The 21,731-nt window shown below is 44.3% G+C and overlaps 2 protein-coding genes across 2 annotated transcripts in view; one reads left to right on the plus strand and one right to left on the minus strand.

The window, feature by feature from the left end:
* Window positions 1-204: 204 nt before the first annotated feature.
* LOC308100060 (uncharacterized protein) lies at window positions 205-6,657 on the plus strand (the record flags this gene model as incomplete). Its single annotated transcript, XM_080448960.1, has 3 exons — window positions 205-292; window positions 3,298-3,775; window positions 6,597-6,657. The coding sequence occupies 3 exons, from the start codon at window positions 205-207 to the stop codon at window positions 6,655-6,657; spliced, it is 627 nt and encodes a 208-aa protein (XP_080305086.1).
* A 6,691-nt stretch (window positions 6,658-13,348) lies between these two features.
* LOC308100061 (uncharacterized protein) overlaps window positions 13,349-21,731 on the minus strand; it is a 75,173-nt gene continuing 66,790 nt past the window's right edge. The window contains exons 19-26 of the mRNA XM_080448961.1: window positions 21,239-21,416; window positions 20,379-20,757; window positions 19,025-19,832; window positions 18,671-18,771; window positions 18,220-18,351; window positions 14,827-15,064; window positions 13,955-14,052; window positions 13,349-13,912 (exon numbers count right to left, since the gene is read on the minus strand). Of these exons, the coding sequence (XP_080305087.1) occupies window positions 13,376-13,912; window positions 13,955-14,052; window positions 14,827-15,064; window positions 18,220-18,351; window positions 18,671-18,771; window positions 19,025-19,832; window positions 20,379-20,757; window positions 21,239-21,416 (2,471 nt within the window). The 3' untranslated portion in view covers window positions 13,349-13,375. The remainder of the gene's footprint in view (window positions 13,913-13,954; window positions 14,053-14,826; window positions 15,065-18,219; window positions 18,352-18,670; window positions 18,772-19,024; window positions 19,833-20,378; window positions 20,758-21,238; window positions 21,417-21,731) is intronic.

The following is a 21,731-nucleotide window of genomic DNA, read 5'->3' on the forward strand; positions in this document are numbered from 1 at the left end:
TGCACTACGTTGAAAACATGACATCATCACTGTGCACTACGTTGAAAACATGACATCATCACCGTGCACTATGTTGAAAACATGACATCATCACTGTTGCACTACGTTGAAAACTGTGTGTGTATCACTGTGTGACCACCGTCAACGTGTTGATTCTATTCCTTCATTCCAGACCAGTGTGTGGAGTCCAGCCTGCAGGTGAAGATGAGTTCTCCAGCACCAACCAGCACCGTTTCTATTAAACAGGAACCTGAAGATGACGTTGAAGTTAAAGAAGAACACTTGGACGCCAGTACGTTTCTTTGTTTATTTCTCTTTTTTTTCTCATTTTATGTCTTGCTGGCTTGCTTTTCATTCTGTTGTAGGGCAATCACCTTTATCAAGTTTCAGTATACATTCATCATGGCAAAAACATCCTGATATTATAGCTGCTGACAGTGACATCAGTATGTGCAGCTCAGCCACAGTTCTGTTACCACAGAGAAACCATTCCATACGTAGCAGTAGTTTGTACATGTTTAGGGACAATACTGTATCTTCCAGTATCCAATAACATAAGGTGGTGCTTGACTATGATTCATGTTGCCAGTAGGTGGTGCTATGACTATAACTCAATATTAGCACCTAGACCTGTTCAGGCTGCGACTCAGCAAAGCAGATTTGACCAATGAGCAGGCTGTTACAAAGCACTTCCTGTTTTGTGGCTTATCATGGGCGTTCGACGCTTTATAAAACTACTTTATTTTCCTTTCGGAACTTTGTTTGTGCAGTGGTTAAAAGACAACATACAGTCACAATACATAGATACCCAGGTCACTATAAAAAAAACACTAACTACAGTTAAAACTACAGTACTTAAAAGCATGATGGATTTAAATCCATATGGAGCAATTATATATGGGGGGGGGGTAGGGTAGTACGGGCTCCACCAGACCTAGGCGTTCGGCAGTCTGATGGAGGTAGGCACAAAGCTAGCTGAGCCCCTTTTGGTGAATGTCGAGGCTCTGTATCGACGGCCTGAGGGCATTAGTCTGTAATGGGTGTGAAGGGTGTGTGTGTGTGTTGTCCTCAGCTATTTGAGAGGCCATCATTACTGTCCGTTCAGCTCATCAGCTCAACCTCCTTGGTTTTAGTTTGGAACTCCACCTCTCAGAGTCTAAAGGCCAGCTTTAGACTCAAGTCCTCCTCAGCTTTAATTAGAGCCACCAGTGGATCCGTGCTCGAACCATGGGGCGTGAGAGTGTCCCCTACCTTCCCGCTGGTCGCTGTCGGTTAGGGAGGACGTGTCAACCATCGCCTCCACATCCTCACCTAACCCCCAGACGCACTCACCGTGGCATCCCAAGGTTTTTTACTGTCGGTCAGGATACCCTAATCAGCAAGCTGCTGTGACACAATTCCTTGACCTCCGCCATGATGGCGCCTGTTGGGACGGAGATATTGAAGAATTTAGAGACCAGCAACAAAAGTGCAATGAACTATTTCTCTAAGTTTCTCAAATTTATGACACAAAACATACTGATATATACCTGCCAACCAAAGCAAACCAACCAAACCAATGTAACCTTTAATCAAAACCAATCAGAGCAGAAACTAAATCTAACTGGACTTAAATGAGCTTCAGAACGAGCCCCCAATTTATGTTACCTTTTTGTGTAGGGTAAAAAGTTTTAAATATGGAAGAACGACAACTGAATTAAAAACAGAAATGTTTTATTACTTCAGTAGCAGCAGTTTTACATGAAAGTGTCACATCAAGATTGACTTCAGGGTGAAGGTCTACTATATTGAACCCATAACTTAACTCCTAACCAAAAATAAATAACCAAAAGACAATGGCTAAACCTACTTACCTAAACTAAATATACACCGGAGAAAACAGGAGGGGAAAGCATGAATGAGCTAACCAAACAAAATGACCATTCACCCCTACAGCTCTGCGACAAGGTTTTACAAAGGTGAATTAAGCAAAAGACAAACTAGATAGCAAATAACTTGGGATTAAACACAACACAACTAAATGCAAAAGCTACATGGTTTGGTGGGGGGAAAAGAGTGCTTGATTCTCTGCTGCTTTACAGCTGCCGTTCCCCAGAGCTATCAAGGCAGACTGGAGACTTTATAGAGGAGGGCTAGTGGTCAGTGTTGCCAGATTCTGTGAGAGAAACAAGCAACCAGGTCTAGGAAAACCAGCCCAAAAGAAGCAACTATGGGCCCACATGAGCACTTTAACATGTACATCAGCTATTTGAAAATAGCAGATCTACAAGCTCACAACACGTCGCATCGCGGCGCGTTGTGAGCTTGTAGATCGGCTATTTTCAAATAAAATCTTGCAGGGGAAATTATAATAAGCAGATCTGGCAACCCTGCTAGTGCTCGGAGCCAATCAGCGGTCAGGCCATTAGCAGAGCCACAGGTGTCAGTCCATTTGGGCAATCGGCACAAGCACACCACCTCTCCACCTGGCAGAAGAACGGAAAACAAATCATATAAAATTGGAGCAGTACAAATAAATGTAAATACAAAATATGCAGATAACACACACATCGCAGACTAAAATGCGTCTGGCCTTAAAGGTTCTATGACATTCATTTTCACTTTCTTTTTTTTTTTTGGGGGGGGGGGGTTTTATGACTTCAATTATACCCAAAAAACTGAACTTTGAACATTCAGTGGATTTTCTGTGGTCTGGGGTTTTCTGAATAATTAGGCTGAAAAGTAATCTGTGCTTGGCCCTTGGAGTGTGAAGTCATAGGCCATTAATCCCGCCCACTCTCCTCCTCGCCCCTCCCCTGTCCTTTCCTTTGGGGGGGGGGGGGGCGGAGCAGAGGCGATGATTGACAGGCAAAATCCCTCAACAGCGACACCCACAGGCAAAGATTTCTTTTTTCATTGCAGTTGAAAAGGCTTTAGAAATGTGAGAGAAAAACACCTGCCATGGATCACTGGATTGGAATTTTTTGTTAAAACATTTTATACACGTTTGAAGGACCATGACAAAGACTTTTACTGTGTGGTAAAACTGAATGTCATGAAACCTTTAACAACTTGGTTCAGAGTATGGGAAGCCATTGACGACGCCTCATTGGCTGGCCTTTAGCCAATAGGGAGAAAAGTGAAAAAGTGACGACCGGTTGCAGCGTCTGTTTATTGACAGCTTTGCCAAGCTGTAAAAACAAAGACTATCAAAATCATTACAAAACAAATCAATACGTATAGGAGAATCAATCATATCCTATTGATAAACAATTTAATTGCTCTCCACTGACGTTACCATCTCTCTCCTCGCTCTAGATCTCCAATTCCTGTCTATGTGTAAAGAGGAAGCTTCCCCTGAACAGCAGGAGATGACGAGTCCCAGTCTGGTCCAGATGAAACTAGAACCTCCACAGATTAAAGAGGAACACCAGGAGATGAGTCCCCGTCTGGTCCAGGTGAAACTAGAACCTCCACAGATTAAAGAGGAACAGGAGGAGACGCTACTTCAAAGACCAGAGGAGGCTGCAGGGTCATCGTTGACATTACTATTAGTGAAAAGTGAAGATGATGAAAACGGAGAGACAGAGCCTCCAGCCAGCACCTCAACTGAACACATGAAAACACAAGCTGATGTAGAGCACTGTGGAACATCACAACCAACTAGTGATGACCAGCTCCTCTCTTCACACAGTTCTGAATCTGACATTACTGAGGACAGTGATGACTGGCCTTCACACTGTTCTGAGTCTCACATTACTGAAGACAGTGATGAGTGGAAGCCCAGTGATGATCAGTCTGTTTTAAACATACTGAAACCACACAAGACACAACGTGTGGAAGGACAAAGGTTGTCTTTGAACAAGAAGTTGTCAGCAAAACAAACACCATCCATGAGGAGTCAAACAGGAAAGAAAAGCCTTTGTTGTACAGAGTGTGGCCAAGTCTCTGTTTCCAATGCTGATCTGAAAAGACACATGAGGATTCATACAGGGGACAAGCCCTTTGTTTGTTCAGTTTGTAGTAAAAGCTATACCAAACATAATAGTCTGAAAAGACACATGATGATTCATACAGGGGAAAAGCCATTTACTTGTTCAGTTTGTAGCAAAAGCTATACTCAATCTCAAAAGCTGAAAAGACACATGTTGACTCATACAGGGGAAAAGCCATTTGCTTGTTCAGGTTGTAGCAAAACTTTTAACCAAGAAACCATTCTGAAAAGACACCTGTTGACTCATACAGGGGAAAAGCCATTTGCGTGTTCAGTTTGTAGTAAAAGCTTTAGCCGTTCTCACATTCTGAAAAGACACATGAGGAATCATACAGGGGACAAGCCATTTTCTTGTTCGGTTTGTAACAAAAACTTTAGCCAATCTATATATCTGAAAAATCACATGATGATTCATAATCATACAGGGGACAAGCCCTTTGCTTGTTCAGTTTGTAGCAAAAGCTTTGCCAGATCTGAATATCTGAAAACACACATGAGGAGGATTCATACAGGGGACAAGCCCTTTGCTTGTTCAGTTTGTAGCAGAAGCTTTGCCAGATCTGAATATCTGAAAACACACATGAGGAGGATTCATACAGGGGACAAGCCCTTTGCTTGTTCGGTTTGTAGCAAAAGCTTTACCAGATCTGAAAATTGGAAAATACACATGAGGACTCATACAGGGGACAAACCCTTTGCTTGTTCAGTTTGTAGTAAAAGCTTTACCCATTCTGAAGATCTGAAAAGACACATATGGGGGAAAAGCCCTTATCCAGATTGTGAGAAATCCTTCAATCGTAAATGTTACCTGAAGATGCACATAAGGATCGCTCGGGTGGCGCAGTGGTAAAGTCACTGCCCACCACCACGGAGGTTTTGGGTTCGAATCCAACCGGCTTTGTCGGGCGTCTATGTGAACACAATTGGTTCGGGGGAGGGAAGCCGGACGGGGAGGCTGATATTGGTCATTGCATGTACTCCTCCGGGTTGGGGGCGGAGCCTGTCAGTTGGGAGTGTTACAACAGCAGTGACAACACAGAAATGTGTGTGGGGAGGAATCAATTGGCTTAACGACTAAATTGGGGAGAAAAAGGGCTACTCTAAATTAAAAGAAAAAAAAGATGCACATGAGGACACATCGTAATAACGCATTAACACACCTGGCTGTAACCCTGCCTAACCGTAAATCCTGTCACATCTGTATTAATGTTCTTTGAAATAAAAACGTTAGACTTTTCTGTTTGCCACAGCCTTTTACTGCGGTTATTGATTCTAATCTGCATTGTGATTTAATTATTTTATTTTATTATGTTCTATTCTCAAGTCCTTTCCATTAACTTGTGTAAATGATAAATAATTTAGAAAGATAATTTCTTGGAGATATAGATAATAAATTACATTGGAAGCAACATGCAAAGTATTTGAAATATTCAAAAATATCAAAGTCATTATCAGTATTATAAGTAAGAGATTGTATAAATCTGTCATCTTTATATAGCCTTGTATACCTTCCTTACCTTCCTTCATACTCCCATACATTACTTACTGTGTGGAAGTGTGGGGCAATATATATTGTAATTTTTATCTAGACAGAGACTTGATTTAGAAATGGTAAAATAGGGGTAGGATCAGATAAGCAGAGGCTTCCTTCATACTCCTTTTCTAACAATTAGTGTTATTGTATTGGAATTATGATCATTATAATTATTGTGTATTTTCTTTAAATTTATTTAGTGTTTTAATGTTCTAAATAAACATTAATTCATTCAACTATTTTTAATTGTGTACAGATGTCCTTCTATAATGTGTTTCTGATGCACTCTCTTAATGCTCTTAATGTTTTTTTCACAATCTCTCTTTTTTTTTAAATATTTTTTATCCCACAATTTTGTAACCCTTTTTCACCCGGTGCCAATTATCTAAGTGATCCTGGGCGCTACACTCCCCGCCAGTCGAGGGAGCCCAGAGCCGAGCTCATGCCTCCTTCAATGCATGAGAGCCAACTGACCTTATCACCTGACAGGGGAGAGTTTCCCCGGTTGGACGTAGCGCGTGGAAGGAACACGTTATTCCAACCAGTTCCCTTCCCCTCCATCAGGCGCCCCGGCTGGCCAGGGGGAGGCAGTATAGTGACCAGGATTACTGCATGTTATTGTGAGGGTATTAACTACCCTAGGAGACACGGGGAGAACATGCAAACTCCACAGAAAGGCCCTTTCGCCAACCCCACCTAGGGTATGGGCACTGATGATGCGGAGGAGAGAACACGCCCCCTGCGGGAATCGAACCCAGGACCTTCTAGCTGTGAGGCGACAGCGCTACCGACTGCACCGCCGTGCCCCCCTATTTTATTTTTTGTACTTTTTGCCCTTGAGTCTTTATGTCTGGCTAGTAAACTGCCGGACCGATCCCCCTCCATTTTTTCATAATATGGATATTTTATTATTTTTTGTAAATTTGATACTTTAGGTCAATGGGTCTGAAACCTTGCCCAAATATGGAGTCATACATCATAGACGACACCAAAGATCGACCGCACGGCCTGGTGGAGATATGTGCTTTACTGAGAGACCATTTCTAGTTGTTTATTAAGACTAATAAACTGTTTACTTTTTCATTATAGATGTGTGGACATGTGGAATGGCCGAGCAAAGAGACACACAGTGGCCATATTGTTCCATTGACTGGATTTCTGTTTCCAAAATAAAGTAGCTGAATTAGTACATTTTCTCTGCTTCAACTTAATAAACATTGTTTCATTATTTGGACATTTTGTGTGTGTGTGTGTGTGTGTGTGTGTGTGTGTGTGTGTGTGTGTGTGTGTGTGTGTGTGTGTGTGTGTGTGTGTGTGTGTGTGTGTGTGTGTGTGTGTGTGTGTGTGTGTGTGTGTGTGTGTGTGTGTGTGTGTGTGTGTGTGTGTGCGCGCGCGTGTGTGTGTGTGTGCGCGTGCGCTACTTGACTGACTGCAATACATGAATGGAAAAGCTCTAGACCAATCACTGACCAATGAGTCATTACACACTACTGGTCTTTTCAGACAAAACAATGATACATCTATATCACATTTGAATTTCCAAGACATGGTATGTAAAATACAAGGACTCAACAGCACAGTTCTGCTTCCAACAATCTGCTAAATGTGCTCCTTGAACAAACACACATAATATTAGTGTTCCATTTCAGGACACACACACATCGTTTGAAGCCTGGGGATAACATTGCGTGAATCGGAATCTTGCTTATCATTCACCTAACAGTCTGAACATGGTGTGTAAATATGACACATCAAGTATGATTGTGTCATATGGATATGTGTGTCCAAAATAAAGTTAACTCTTCAATTAAGATATATTCCTGTCTGTTGTTATTTATTAGGACCTACTTAGCCAACTTACTTACTCCTATTTATTTGTATAGTCTGTTGTTAATGTTCACAACAGGAAATGAAAATCAAGTTGTCCTGAAAGGCCGAACATTGTAAAGAGTAATGTGAATGACAATGGAACACCACCATTATGCACTGCTTTGACTGAATTACATGTGAATGGTAAAGCTATTGACCAATCAATGACAAATTGTTACACCCACACAACAATGAGTTACTTGTGTTGAAACACTGGTGTTAAAATCACAATCCCAATATTTGACTTTATGCAGTCAGAACCAGTTGTGCTCGTGCACATTCATTCTTGTGTAGCACGTTGGATCTTTCACTCAAACGTGATTTGGAAGCAGATTTTCAGACGTGTTTTGTTGTTGCAGTCACATGCTCATGTTCTATTGTAAGTATTCTAACGAGGACAAACACTGCAAAGAAGATAAATGAACAGAAGAAAGCATGGCTCTGGGAACACATTCTCACTCTTTGTGGCAAGAGCACGGAACAGAACTGGCAGAGATACATATGTATGTAAAAACTACAGACCAATCACTGACCAATGAGCCATCATCAGTACACACTATTGTTCTTTACAGACAAAACAATGACTGACCGTTGGTGACAGTGAGCCACCATCCCTGTGCACCACATTGACTGAATTGCATGTGAATGGTAAGTATTGGCATCAAATGTATTTAAATTACCAAAAGTAAAAGTACTAATTATGCAGAATGTATTTACAAGTTTTCAAGGACATCTTTTGAAAATAGTAGATATACAAGCTCACAGTGCGTCGCATTGTGAGCTTGTAGATCTACTATTTTCAAATGGACAAAATATATATAGGGCTGAAGTGGTTACTGTACTGTATGTTTTGTAATAATAATTAAAATCTACAAAGTAACTAGTTACTAAAGTTTTCAAAGAATTGTAGTGGAGTGAAAGTATAATATTTGCCTCTGAGATGTAGTGGAGTAGAAGTAAAAGAATAGAAAACTGGAAATACTCCAGTAAAGTAAAAGTACCTCAAAACCATACTTGAATTCTGTGTTTGTACAAAAAGTACAGTATACTTGAGTAAATGTACGTAGTTACTTTACACCTCTGATAATGTTTAGTAGTAGGATAATAATGTAAAGGAGAACATAGGAGACTCTTCAGCTGCCCAAATATTACATCTTTTAGGCATTTTGTGATGTAATAACGTGTGGTGTGTGTCGCTCACAGCACTGATCCAAACACGCACACACGCAAAACAGCCAATTTCATAATGTTGCCCCTTATCTGGAGCACCAGCAACTTTATTGAAAAAATACATGGTCGTTCTGCACAGCATTTCCTAAAACAAAGGTCATATAATGGGAATCTGCCAATATCCCTGATGTCATCTTACAAAGAAGCAAACAAAAACATCCTTAAACGTTTCAACACATTCTGTGTCTATACAAACATGTTACACAGCATTCTGCGTCTATACAAACATGTTACACTGCATTCAGTGTCTATACAAACATGTTAAACTGCTCAGCTGCAGCAGGCTATACTGGAAACATGAAACAATCCTCTCTCAGGCCAGCAGAGGGCAGTAATAGACCATACAAAACGCCTCCCCCAACTGTGGCACTCTTTGGTTAAATGTGACAAAAAAAATAATGGCGTGGCTCGCTGTTTGTCAACATCTGGTCCAAGGTCACAAGGGGGCCAAAAGGACCCTTATGGGTCCATCTGTTGGTCCCCGGGCCAGACATTGAGAACCAGTGGTGTAGCTTTTCTGAAGAAAACTAAATGATTGCCCAGCAGGCAGACTTAACCGTTATGGAATTCCCGGAGCTAAACTTATTTCTATTAGTAAATTCATTGAATGAAACAGCATATTCTTTCCAATCTAGTGCAGAAAAATAAGCATTGCTGGGTAAATAAAGAACATAATAGATGTTTTTCTCATTCACTGCCAGACTTATTTCTGGCCGCGTTTGCCCACTGACAGCGATTTTTCAATTTTCTTACCCTTTTGAAGTAGTCACAGAATATTTATCGCCGGTATGATCGAAATGTCATAATCTATAGAACCAAAAAGGAAACAATATTTTTGAAGCCATAATTGCAGCACAATTAAAGGGTTGAGACACATTTTGATTAATTCATAAGCGGATGAAGTAAACAAAATACAAAAATAAATAAATAAGGGAAATGCAGTTGACGTTTCATGAACATTGTGTCTGGATTTGATGACAATCCCAGTCCTATGTGGTTCTCAAAGGACCCCCGGGAGTAGCCTCGCGTGGCCAGACCATATCACTGCGTGGATATGAGTCTGGTGCTTCAATGAGGTGCTTTCCAAGGGGGAAAGCACCTCTCTGTGTGGATCAAAAAGAATGGCTCTGGACGCAATTGGTTAGAGACCTACAACCAACTACCACGGGCCAAATATTTAACAATTTGGTACGAAAAAAGTTTGAGAACTACAGCTGATTTATAAGGCATTTTGTAGATTGGGCCTCAGGTCTTAATGGGTTTTTAGGGACAATCCTGTAAGTTTGTCATGATGGATGGAGCCCAGAGGAAAGTTTCCTCTGTTACAAACCTTCCTGTTTCCTCATGTAAACGCATGCATGTTTCTGTCAAAGCTGGCCTGAAAAACCACCTACCAGGAGACCACAAGGGGAGGTTAAATGTAAAACCACCTACCAGGAGATCACGAGGGGAGGTTAAATGTAAAACCACCTACCAGGAGACCATGTAAATTCCCATAGAAAGGAGGAGTCATTCACTGCCACCATTTTTTACTTTTCCTCATTTGTACATTATAGTGTTTTATATTTGTTGACATGTATTATTTGTGTTACTTTTTTTGTGTTATCCTTTTAGCCCTTTATGTCTGACTGTACCACGTGCATTTCTGACTAATAAAGTATTCAATCAATCAATCAATCAATCAATCAATGTACCTCCAACAGAACCAACAACACCTGCTTTTTGCAATTCTTCTAACATTTCTAAAAAACATTTCAACAAGAAGCCTAATTTATGCTCCGTCACACGATGGCGCTGCACTGCGAAAATAGACAACCTACAAGCTCACAACGTGCCACGGATGCGGCACGTTGTGAGCTTGTAGGTCGGCTACTTTCGCCGCGAGACACCACCGTGCGACGAAGTATACATCAGGATTTAAGCTCCTCCCCCCCAAACAAGGAGAAGGGACGTCGATCAAAAAAAATGGCACGGGCAAAAAAAGATAAGAACACCATCACTTCTGAAGTGAATCGAAATCCAAAGTCAATGCAGTTCAAATCCATTCACTGCACTGTAAGAAATGTCTCACTTTGTATACTTATAATAATGTACGCTACGGTTCAGTTCCAATCTATTCACTGCACTGTAAGAAATGTCTCACTAATATATACGTACTTATAAGAATAATAACAATAATGTACGCTATGGTTCAGTCCAGTTCAGTGGTTTACCTCATATATATATATATATACATATATATATCTACATCTATAGATATATTTTTATGTTTATCAAACCACCATGCTAAATGTATGTACGAATATATATTCTAAAATCCCTATAACAAGCTCATAAAAAGAGATACAAGCCTTTAATTTACAGTAGAAGAGAGCTAATACATACATGCCATTATTTATATATATATATATATATATATATATATATATATATATATATATATATATATATATATATAGTACATAGCGCCTGTAGAAGTTAGGCTGGTTACTTAACCACTTAAACACTATATACTTATAGTCGACTGGCTTCCCTCAGGGCTCTATACTAGGTCGGCTAGTATTTCGTCTCCACCTGGTGAAGACGAAACCTAATGTTCTTGCCGGTATATTCGGGACGCTATACGACTTGCGTGGTTAACTCTCATCTATGCACAACATTATCCAGTATTTAAGCTTAGAAAAATAAATACAGTCAGTTCAAATCCAATCTGGGAAGACATTCTGAAAGGAACCCCCCCCTTTGTTTTTGCCTCTGGGGGCACCAACTCCTTTTTTGTGCAGAAACTCGTAGGAACTTGGTTTGGCTCCTCCCCTTTCTTAGTCCACTTCCTCCCGCGTGCTTCTGTGTTCATTCCTACTAACAACAACACTACATGTTTAGGGCATTGGTGCCAGATGGACAGATTCTGCTGTTGGCAGAATCAAACGTCAAACGCTTCCATCTGTGGGGAAGAGAAGGTTGTCTCTTATAATGCATGTTCATCACGTGTAGAGACAGCCCTGTCCTTCTCTGTGTGACATCACTTCCCATTCCTGTTTCTTCACAGTGGAATGAGTTTATGTATGAAGCCTAGAAGAGTTTCTGGCGTCATTCTTTCTCTGAACTGTTTGATTTATGTCTCTCCAGGGAGAAAAAAGGCATCTTTATCAGCTTTGTTTGCCTCCACCCGTCCGTCCGTCCGTCCGTCCGTCCGTCCGTCCGTCCGTCCGTCCGTCCGTCCGTCCGTCCGTCCGTCCGTCCGTGTATATCCGGACGAACCTTGCTTTCGTTGTGGTTGGGTTTGTTCGTCGGTGCAACACTCTTCTGTCCTTCTGTACACATTCATAGATAGGCTCAGCTCTGTAGGCCTCAAGACATTTTACCACCCTTGTTGTATGTGTGCGTGCATGCGTGCCCATTATCTGTTAAAGAGACATGATGGCAGAAAAACTGAACCTTTTTAAATGAAAACCTTTAAAAGTCCAAACCAATGACTTTCACTCAAGATAACTGCCCATTTTTCAGCCCTATTTTCAAAAACAGATCTGATCTACAAGCTCACAGCAAGCTCAGCAATTATCGTGGCACAACTAACAACACGAGAGAAAACCAACGGTTCCACAACCCCGGCAACCCACTGACATTATTAGCGGACCTAACAACCCCAGCATCTATTGACAGCTGAAGCCCTAACAACCCTAGCATCCATTGACAGCTGAAGCCCTGACAACCCCAGCTGAAGCCCGACACCTTCTTCCAAAACTTCAGAACTTGGGCAGAGCCCGTCAGAACTTTGTCCGGCTGTTCTTGCATCTCCGAGATGTTCTGAATGGCCGAAATGGTCAGACGTTGGTCATACGTTCAAGGTTGGCGTGATATCATTTAGATTTGTCTCTGCATTCTGCCCAAGGCTTCCATCTTCCAGAAGAATGTGGAAACAAAAACGAAATGAACAAAGTACATAAAGTTCGGAAGTTTGTGTTTGGTAGATAATTTCCCCGTTGCAACGATGCTTCTTGGCAATAACTTTTATACTGTATTTCCCTTTTAAATGATGCCCCATTGGTAAGGAACCTGCATCTGTGGTATGAGCGCAGCTGAGTATGTTGTGGGCTGCTCCAATGAAAAAACAGCAGATTAAGCCGTTTGCCAGAGAACATTTTGTAACATTTTGTAACATTTTGTAACATCACGCGGAAGTTCCATTCAGCCATATATGGGCAGATTACTGAGTGGGCGGGGTCTGGCTTTCAGAACTCAGAAGTATAGAGCGTCGCAGTTCCCGCCCACTTCCTGTTTTTTTTGGTGCCGGAAGAAAAAACTCAATGCATTTTTCCATTGACATTTCCAAAAATATTTATATCTATTAATTTAAGCCTCGAATCAAGCCATCATGAGAGGACATGAATCATGACCATAAAACGTTTTTTTCTGTGATTTTTTAAAAAAATATATTTAATTATATGATATACTATATTTAATAAATACCCTTTGTTTTGCCGTTTTCAAAAAAAAATAATCACAGAATCAAACGTTTTATGGTCATGATTCATGTCATGTCATGATGGCTTGATTCGAGGCTTAAATTAATAGATATAAATATTTTTGGAAATGTCAATGGAAAAATGCATTGAGTTTTTTCTTCCGGCACCAAAAAAACAGGAAGTGGGCGGGAACTGCGACGCTCTATAAGTTCGGTGGCAGAATGAATGGGGGGGGGTCCTTGAAATGAAAAAAAAAAGAAGTTTAGAATCCGGGAGGGGGGCGGGGGGGGGGGGGGGTTAGTATCAGTAGCTGGGGGTGTGGCATCGAGCCAGGTACGTTGCACAGGACAGACAGTAGGGGCGCTGTGGCTCGGCGGGACGCCGGCGGCACAGGGAGCACGGCAGCGGCGCTAGGGGGCGGGGCTGCTGCTGCTGCTGCTGGACGTAGAGGGACTGCAACTGGCGCTGCTGGCCTCTGGGGGGCGCCACCACCGCGCTGCTCCTGTAGTCCAGGAGGTCCTTACGCCAGTCCGTCTCGGGCGGGACGTCCAGACGTAGCGGCTGCGCGGGGGAGGGGTACCGAGGCTGTCGGTACGAAGCCCCGGAGGAGGAGGAGGAGGAAGAGGCGGAGCGTCGTGGAGGAGCGAGGGTGGAGTAGCCTGGGTCTGGACGACCCCACTGGACTCCTCCTCCTCCTCTGGACCTGGGCAGAGTGGAGGAGGAGGAGGAGGACGGGGGAGGAGCAGGGTGGTTGAGGAGGAGGATGGGGGGGCCGGGTGCTCCTCCCCTGGGGGGCCTGGGCAGGGTGGAGGAGGTGGGAGGAGGGGGGCGGGGCAGGGTGGAGGAGGTGGGAGGGGGGCGGGGCAGGGTGGAGGAGGTGGGGGGAGGGGGGCGGGGCAGGGTGGAGGAGGAGGTGTAGCTCAGGGAGCGGCCGATGCTCTGACTCCTGTCTGACCCGACCTGAACCTTCTGGTCTGATCCTAGAGGGAGGAGAGGAGAGGAGAAAGTAAGACGTAAGTCAAATGTAAACAAACGTTTTCAATGCCAGCAAAGCTCCTTTGAAATTCATTGCAATGAAATGAATTGAAAAGCAATGCAATGAAATGCATTGAAATGCATTGCATTGAAACGAAGCGAACGAAACTTAAAGGGAAAGACCACTCATTTTCAACATTGAACTATGTCTAAGACCTGAGGCGATTCTTTAAAAAAATCTAAATCCTAACAGTTTTTTGAAAAAAAATCAAAAAATCAAAAATTCTAGATTTTTCTAAAATAGCAGATCTACAAGCTCGTAGCGCGGCACTCGGTGCCGCGCTATGAGCTTGTATATCTGCTATTTTTGAATAGCCAAAGACATCTAAAGTGACACAGATGCGTTCCAGGTATCAATGGGTTAATACACCTTAGAGCTGTTGTGTGGAAATAAGAAAAAAAGCCCCCCCCCCCTTCTGTGTTGCCTAGAAAAGGATAATTGATTGAGGTCATGTGATCAGTGACAATCACTTTTGGCTCCGCCCCCTCAGCCAAAAGTACACCCTGCGTATGTCACTGATCACATGACCTCAATCAATTATCCAGTTCTAGGCAACATAGAGGGGGGGGGGGGACTTTTTTCTTATTTCCACACAACAGCTCTAAGGTGTATTAAAGACATAGTTCGATGTTGAAAATGAGTGGTCTGCCCCTTTAACGAATCAAAAGTGAAGTGAAGTGAAGTGAAGTGATTTGATTGAATTCAAATGAATTGTTACCTGGGGGTCCCCGAGAATTAGCCCCCCGACCGGGGGTCCGCGTGGGCCTCAGGGTGGCGTAGTGGTGGGCGGTGGAGGAGGGGACCACCGGGGGGCCGTGGTGGTGGAGGAGGAGGTGGTGATGGGGGTGTTGGAGGAGGTCTGTAGGGGAGGAGGAGGAGGAGGGAGAGGGGAGGTGCAGAGAGGAGGCGCTGGGCCGACGCAGGGTGGAGGAGAGGGAGGGACGGAGGTCTGGGTGCTGGGGGGGTGGAGAGAGAGAGAGAGAGAGAGAGATATGAAAAAAACAAACACAGACTCAATGAACCACCTCCATTCGTTGCTGTCAGGCAGAAACCAGCTAACTCCATTTTGACGCTTTTGCATTTTTTTTCCCCATAAATCAGGGCTATTGAACACCCTTTACGTCTGTGTGTTGGTAAAACAAATACCAGCTAACTCCATTGGATCCTCACATTTTCTGCTAAACCAGCTAAGTCCACCAAAGGGGGGTGGAGTTAGCTGGTTTTGCTGAGTCCAGGCTCCACCCCCTTTTGACCTCCAACCTCATTGTGAGCTTAGAGGTCCATTCACCCATAGACATATAAAGGTAGACGCCTCCTTCGGCTCTGAGGCGTGCGTATCTCGGCCGTGCTTCCACTTCCTTCCGCTTCAGCAGGGCAAGCTGGAAACTTCCGTGCGCGTCACAGAAGGGGGGGGGGGCGTTCGGTAGGCCAATCAGAGGCAGGTGGGGAGGGTCTTTTCTTAACTGCTTAACTGTCAAAGACGTTTATAAAAGTCTTTGGGGATTCAGCTATTGCCTGCCAAAGACGTTTAAAAACGTCATGAAAAAAAAAAAAAAAAAAAGAAGAAAAAACATTCTAAAAAGATTCTCTAATTATTTAAGATTGACACCTTTTCGATATTCCAAACGAATAAGGAGATAACAATTCCCAAAGATTTGCTGCTCCATCCACTTCAATGTTAAAATTGAAACGGACAAACAATTCACAATGTTTTCTGGTTTGAAACTACTGGTTTTGAGCTATTTCCAAACATCAAACAACACATGACAACAAGGTCAAATTGACCTCGTTGACATTTGTGAAACCACACCTGAATCTCATCTGTGATTAGAAATTATCTGGGATCAATCATACTGGAGAAAAATATTCTGTGGCTATGCGAAAAGGTACCAAAATCGGTCAAAACCCTGGCAGAGGCTACAGACTTTTTGAAAAAACTCTGGCAGTCAATGTGAGGCAGCCGCGCAGCAACTAGTCAGTTAGACGCGCTGTGATTGGCCAGTAGTCAACGCGCTGTGATTGGCCAGTAGTCAAGTAGACCTGCGGAAGAGCCTTGTATTGAGATACCAGTCACTCCAATGAACTGCAGAGGCCAATGAGGTATCTAGGTTTCTATATCTATGCATTCACCTGATTATCAGCCTGAGGCTGCGTGGAGCTTCAGTCTGACATTGGCTGCAGTGTCTGGGATTACAAGGGGGAGGGGATTAGAATTTCCCTAAACCAATCACAAGAGATCCACGGATCCGCCTACATCTGACGTCATCGCACAGCTTGTTTTAGCAGATATTCGCTGATTGGCTTGTCGTTAGACCCACCCCCACCTCCGACTCTCATTGGACGGTAAGTTTTGTACCGAATAAATCCTAGGCCCACATTTCAACACCAGACAGTCCACTCACAGAGTGGGCGGAGTCTCTGGTCTGGAACCAGACTACCATTCAGCTGTTCTTATCAATGATGAACAAAACCTCCTAACTCCACTTTTTGTTTTGTTTTAGTCATTTCCTGAAAAATGAACATTTTGGAGTTAGCTGGTTTCTGCCCGACAGCAGTCGCTGTCATACTGACAATTTGTATCTCATTATTTTATTTTTTGTATAAATCAATGCCCAAATGTATACTTAAATTAATAATTTAATAATAATAATGTATAATTCAACCTAAACAAATGGACCCTTACGACTTACAAGTCCGTTCGGTTCCATATGTATATAATACACTCTCAGAGTTAAATGAACACTGAGGATTGTACAGTGTAGATTAGGGGAGTTCCAGTATCGTTTAGTTTGGTGATTCTCAACCTTTTTCATTTCAAGGATCCCCAGTTCGATACGCATTACACCCCATATGTCATACCATTTCATATCACTGGACCCCAACCTACACTCTCAGTGTTAACAGACCCGTGAGGGTCCATTTGGACCCCTTGTGGTCCATATTTAGAAAAAAACTAGTGTATTAAATCACAGTATAGACTATGGTACTACATGCATGTCGCCACTAGGTGTCAGTAAAGGATTGGATAAAAAAAATAAAAGCGGCCGTGATGGAGATGGGAGTGAACATTTCAATGTCTTTATTTGAGTCCACATTTATAAAATACATTACAATGTGGCACAAATATTTTCAGTTGCTTTTGATGTCCCGCACACTCGAAACAACGTGTGTCTCAGCGCTTGAATCCAAACAAGTTCAGAATATAAACAACAAATGCGCATGAACTTATTCACAGTTAACATTGGTCGTACACTTCAGTCTGCCATGTTACCGACACCTGAGAAACATTATGGGTGCAGGAAGCACCTTCTCCTCCAAATAGATCCACTGCCTATAATGGAGGAGATTGAGTCATATGTATCAAGCTGCTTTGCCTTATATTACACTTGGACAACCTCATAGTCATCAAGCCTCTGACCACCAGCCTGTGGACATCACGGCACAAGCTGCCAAATATAAAAACAATGAGCTGACACTTGTAGCCTAGATGTATAATGGCTTGTACTAATGGCTGGTATTTTACTTGTTTAGTAAGGAAAGCTTCCTCTAAACTTGAATCAAAAGCACAGCCAACTTCCAATAGGAAAACCTCTCTGCTGTTCTCGTCAATCACAATGACGTCCGGTGTGTTTGCAAATACAGGGGGATCATTGCATTGAAACATTTCTGGTTTCACACAGGACTTTTTGTAAAACACAACAGAGGGATCAAACGTGGGTGACACATCTTTGGTAATAATAATGTCAACGGTTCTGTCGTGCCTGGCTACGTACAGTCCTTTGTAAACATTACAACCGTTTAATATATGGGACATGGACTCTATGGTCTGATCCTGTCCATGGCGTAGGCAGTAAGAGTCATGTTTATGGGGATACCAGATGGACAGATTCAGTTTGGTTGGCAGACACACACACACACACACACACACACACACACACACACACACACACACACACACACACACACAGTCACACAGTTTGTGAGTAGAAGTGATGGTGTTGGCATTTTTTTGCTGAAGGTCAGTCTGAATGGAGAGATGAATGTATACACGGCTGACGTGTGCCCTTTGTGTGTGTGTGTGTGTGTGTGTGTGTGTGCGCGCGTCACTCACCAGGCTGTGTGGATGCCCCAGCGGTTCAGGTCGTGACCCCACGAACGTTCCACTCAGACTGCGGGCGATGCGTCTCATGTTCTCTGCTGTGTAGCTCTCATCACCCGCTGCCATGCCGGGTTCTCTGGACACCTGCACGGACACGCACGCACGCACGCACGCACACGCACACACACACACACACACACACACACACACACACACACACACGTTGATATATTTGTATTTAAACAAGTGACGGGTCACACACAGGGTGACAAGTTAGTGTTATTTTATTTCTCCATTTCTTTACAAGAAAGGAAAAACATTTGGCCCGTCCATCCTTTGTCAGTGTTTTCACTGTTGCTAAACTTAAAATATCAAATATGAACCCATCATATCGTATCAATATGAAATGTGTCCATATCGCACACACACACACACACACACACACACACACAGTGTGACTCACCGTGTGATGCAGTGATCTGTAGGCGTATCTCTCTAACTCAGCCGTGGGGGTCTTGGACCGACCTGAGGGGGGCGCTACACCTGACAGCAGCCTCCTGACAGCTACACACGCGCACACACACACACACACACACACACACACACACACACACACACACACACACACACACACACACACACACACACACACACACACACACACACACACACACACACACACACACACAGCTATAGAGTCTAGTTCTGGACACAGACCATATTATGTTGCATAATTATACCTTTTCTTCTCGTGTGTGTGTGTGTGTGTGTGTGTGTGTGTGTGTGTGTGTGTGTGTGTTACATTAAACACACATACCAGGTTTACTAGCGGCAGGTTGCTGGCCGCTGCCCCATTGCATGCTGGGAGGGGGAGGAGCTTGCAGGCTGGCCCGGTACAGAGAGTCCAGGTCAGATAGCTCCTCCTCCTCCTCCTCCTCATTGGGCGAGGAGGAGCCCGGCGCAGGTGCCGCCGCCTCCCCACCAGGTGCATTCTGGGAGCTGTAGTACCGGTTGACGTTCTGCGCCCAGCGCTCCACGGGCATGGAGTAGGAGGAGGAGGAAGGGGAGGGGCTCCGACCCGGGGAGCGCAGGGGGGCGGGGTCGAGGGCGGGCGAATCCACCGAGTCGCCCGTCGTCGGCAAATGGCGATGCGGCGGGTTGGCGCAGAGGCCCGCCGCGGTGGGCGGGGCTAGCCTGGATTTGGACCCAACAGCGTGGTGGTGGTGGTGGTGGGAGGCAGGGTTAGACTTAGAGGCGGGCTGTGATTGGCCATGGTGGTGTGCCGGGACAGCGGGAGGAGGGGCCTCATCGTCCCCCTCCGTTTTGGATGGTGGGGGCGGAGACCCAGCGGAGGAGGAGGGGGAGGGGCGGGGCTTCCAGTGCAGAGGAGGAGGAGGGGCTTCCACGGCCACGCCCGTTGGAGGCGGAGCTGTCGAGGGAGGTGAGGGAGGAGGTGAGGGGAGGAGGTGTTCTTGGGGTACAGCGTCCCATCTTTCCCAGGGTTCCACGGGCAGCGCTGTCTCCTGATTGGTCCGTCTTTCCCAGGGTTCCACAGGCAGCGCTGTCTCCTGATTGGTCCGTCTGTCCCAGGGTTCCACAGGCAGTGCTGTCTCCTGATTGGTCACCTGCAGTGGTGGTCAAAGTACACTCTAGTAAATATTCAAGTGTACAGTAATAGTAACTAGAAAGTACTGTTCCTGAAGAAACAGTGTGGGATCGCTAAGAATGTTGATAATATCACACTAGAAAGTACTGTCCCTGATTAATTCTGTCTTACCTATTTATATTACATATTGTGATGTCACGTGAAGCTTGACCAATCCAAAAACGGGCGGAATAATAATAATAACTAGAAAGTACTGTTCCTGAAGAAACAGTGTGGGATCGCTAAGAATGTTGATAATATCACACTAGAAAGTACTGTTCCTGATTAATTCTGTCTTACCTATTTATATTACATATTGTGATGTCACGTGAAGCTTGACCAATCCAAAAACGGGCGGAATAATAACTAGTGGAAATAACATTAGTGTGATCGCTGAAGCGCTCCCACAACAATAACATTAGTGTGATCGCTGAAGCGATCCCACAACTAGTGAAGATAACATAGTGTGATCGCTAAAGCGATCCCACAATTAAAAGTAATTAGTTACAGTCAACCAACTGGTCACCTGGTGGAGGGGTTTCCCTGGCAGAGTGCAGGGGCTCTCTGGGGGAGGAGTCACCTGGTGGAGGGGTTTCCCTGGCAGAGTGCAGGGGCTCTCTGGGGGAGGAGTCACCTGGTGGAGGGGTCTCCCTGGCCGAGTGCAGGGGCTCTCTGGGGAGTTGGTCCGCTGATGTCCGCTCTCCCAGGGTGCCCCTGGGTCGGTCGACGCCGTCGCAGCGGCCATGTTTGGGGAGGAGTTTGTGTCAGGAGAGGGGAGGAGGAGGGGCTTATGGGGGAGAGAAGGAGGTAGAGGAGGGGGCGGGTTTTGTCGGTCGTCGCCGGCATCCGATTGGTCGGTCTGGGGGTCTGTCGTCGGCTGTACTTGGCCCACGGCGGTTTGGTCACTGGAGGAACGGCAAGAGGAAGGGAGGTTAGCTGGACCAGTGGTTCTAAAGTCATTCACTGTGTGCCATATCAACAATATGTTTGATTATGACACCGCATAAAAATGTAATATCTCCAACAGATTGTTATTGTCCATATACATAACAACCTGTATTTAACAAGTTTTATTTTTAAATTATTGGACATTGTAATGATCATTGGACTCTGATCATTATAACACCAACTGTATCTCCCAGACTCCCTCCCCAGTCAGAGTTTGAATGAATGTAGAATTATGTGCAGGATGTCATTTGCATACAGGTGTGAGGGGACTTAATTTAATTGACACATATTTTAAATATGTTATATATTTAAAAAGTAATCCTCTCTCTCTCACAGTTACTGTGAAGGGTGGTTACCCTTCCCTGTTGGCACCGGTGCCTATGGTTGCCTACCCCCTGCTCTAAATGTTTGTAATGGTGACAACAACCCTAGTGGTACCTGGGCCTCTCCTCCTCTGCTTGCATCATGTCTTGCATCATGGTGTTCTCCTGGTGCTGCAGCATGCGTTGCTGCAGGCCCCGGGCCCTCCTCATGCTCCTGTGCAGCCGGCCCTCGCACACCGCCCTGTGGCTGCTGCTGGTACTGCTGCTGGTCTGGAGCGCAGCGCGCAGCTTAGCTACACCACCATGCACCACCATGACACCATGACACCATGACAACACACAGAACATAGAGGAGGAGGAGGAGGAGGAGGAGGAGGAGGAGGAGGAGAAGAAGAAGAAAGGAAACCCAAAAGAATGGAACAACGTAAAAGAATACAAAGAGGAAGAATAATAATAAAGGGGGAAAAACAGGTAAAAGAAGACAAATAAAAAAGAAAAATGTAAAAATAATGCATCAAATAAATTGTCATGAGGATTTACATGCACTTGGTGTGAAATCATATGATGTTCAGACTGATGTGATGAGGAGGGGGGGGGAGGGGGGGGGT

The sequence above is a fragment of the Gymnoscopelus braueri genome (genome assembly GCF_963280865.1).
Source record: "Gymnoscopelus braueri genome assembly, chromosome: 14".
Classification (NCBI taxonomy): Eukaryota; Metazoa; Chordata; class Actinopteri; order Myctophiformes; family Myctophidae; genus Gymnoscopelus; species Gymnoscopelus braueri.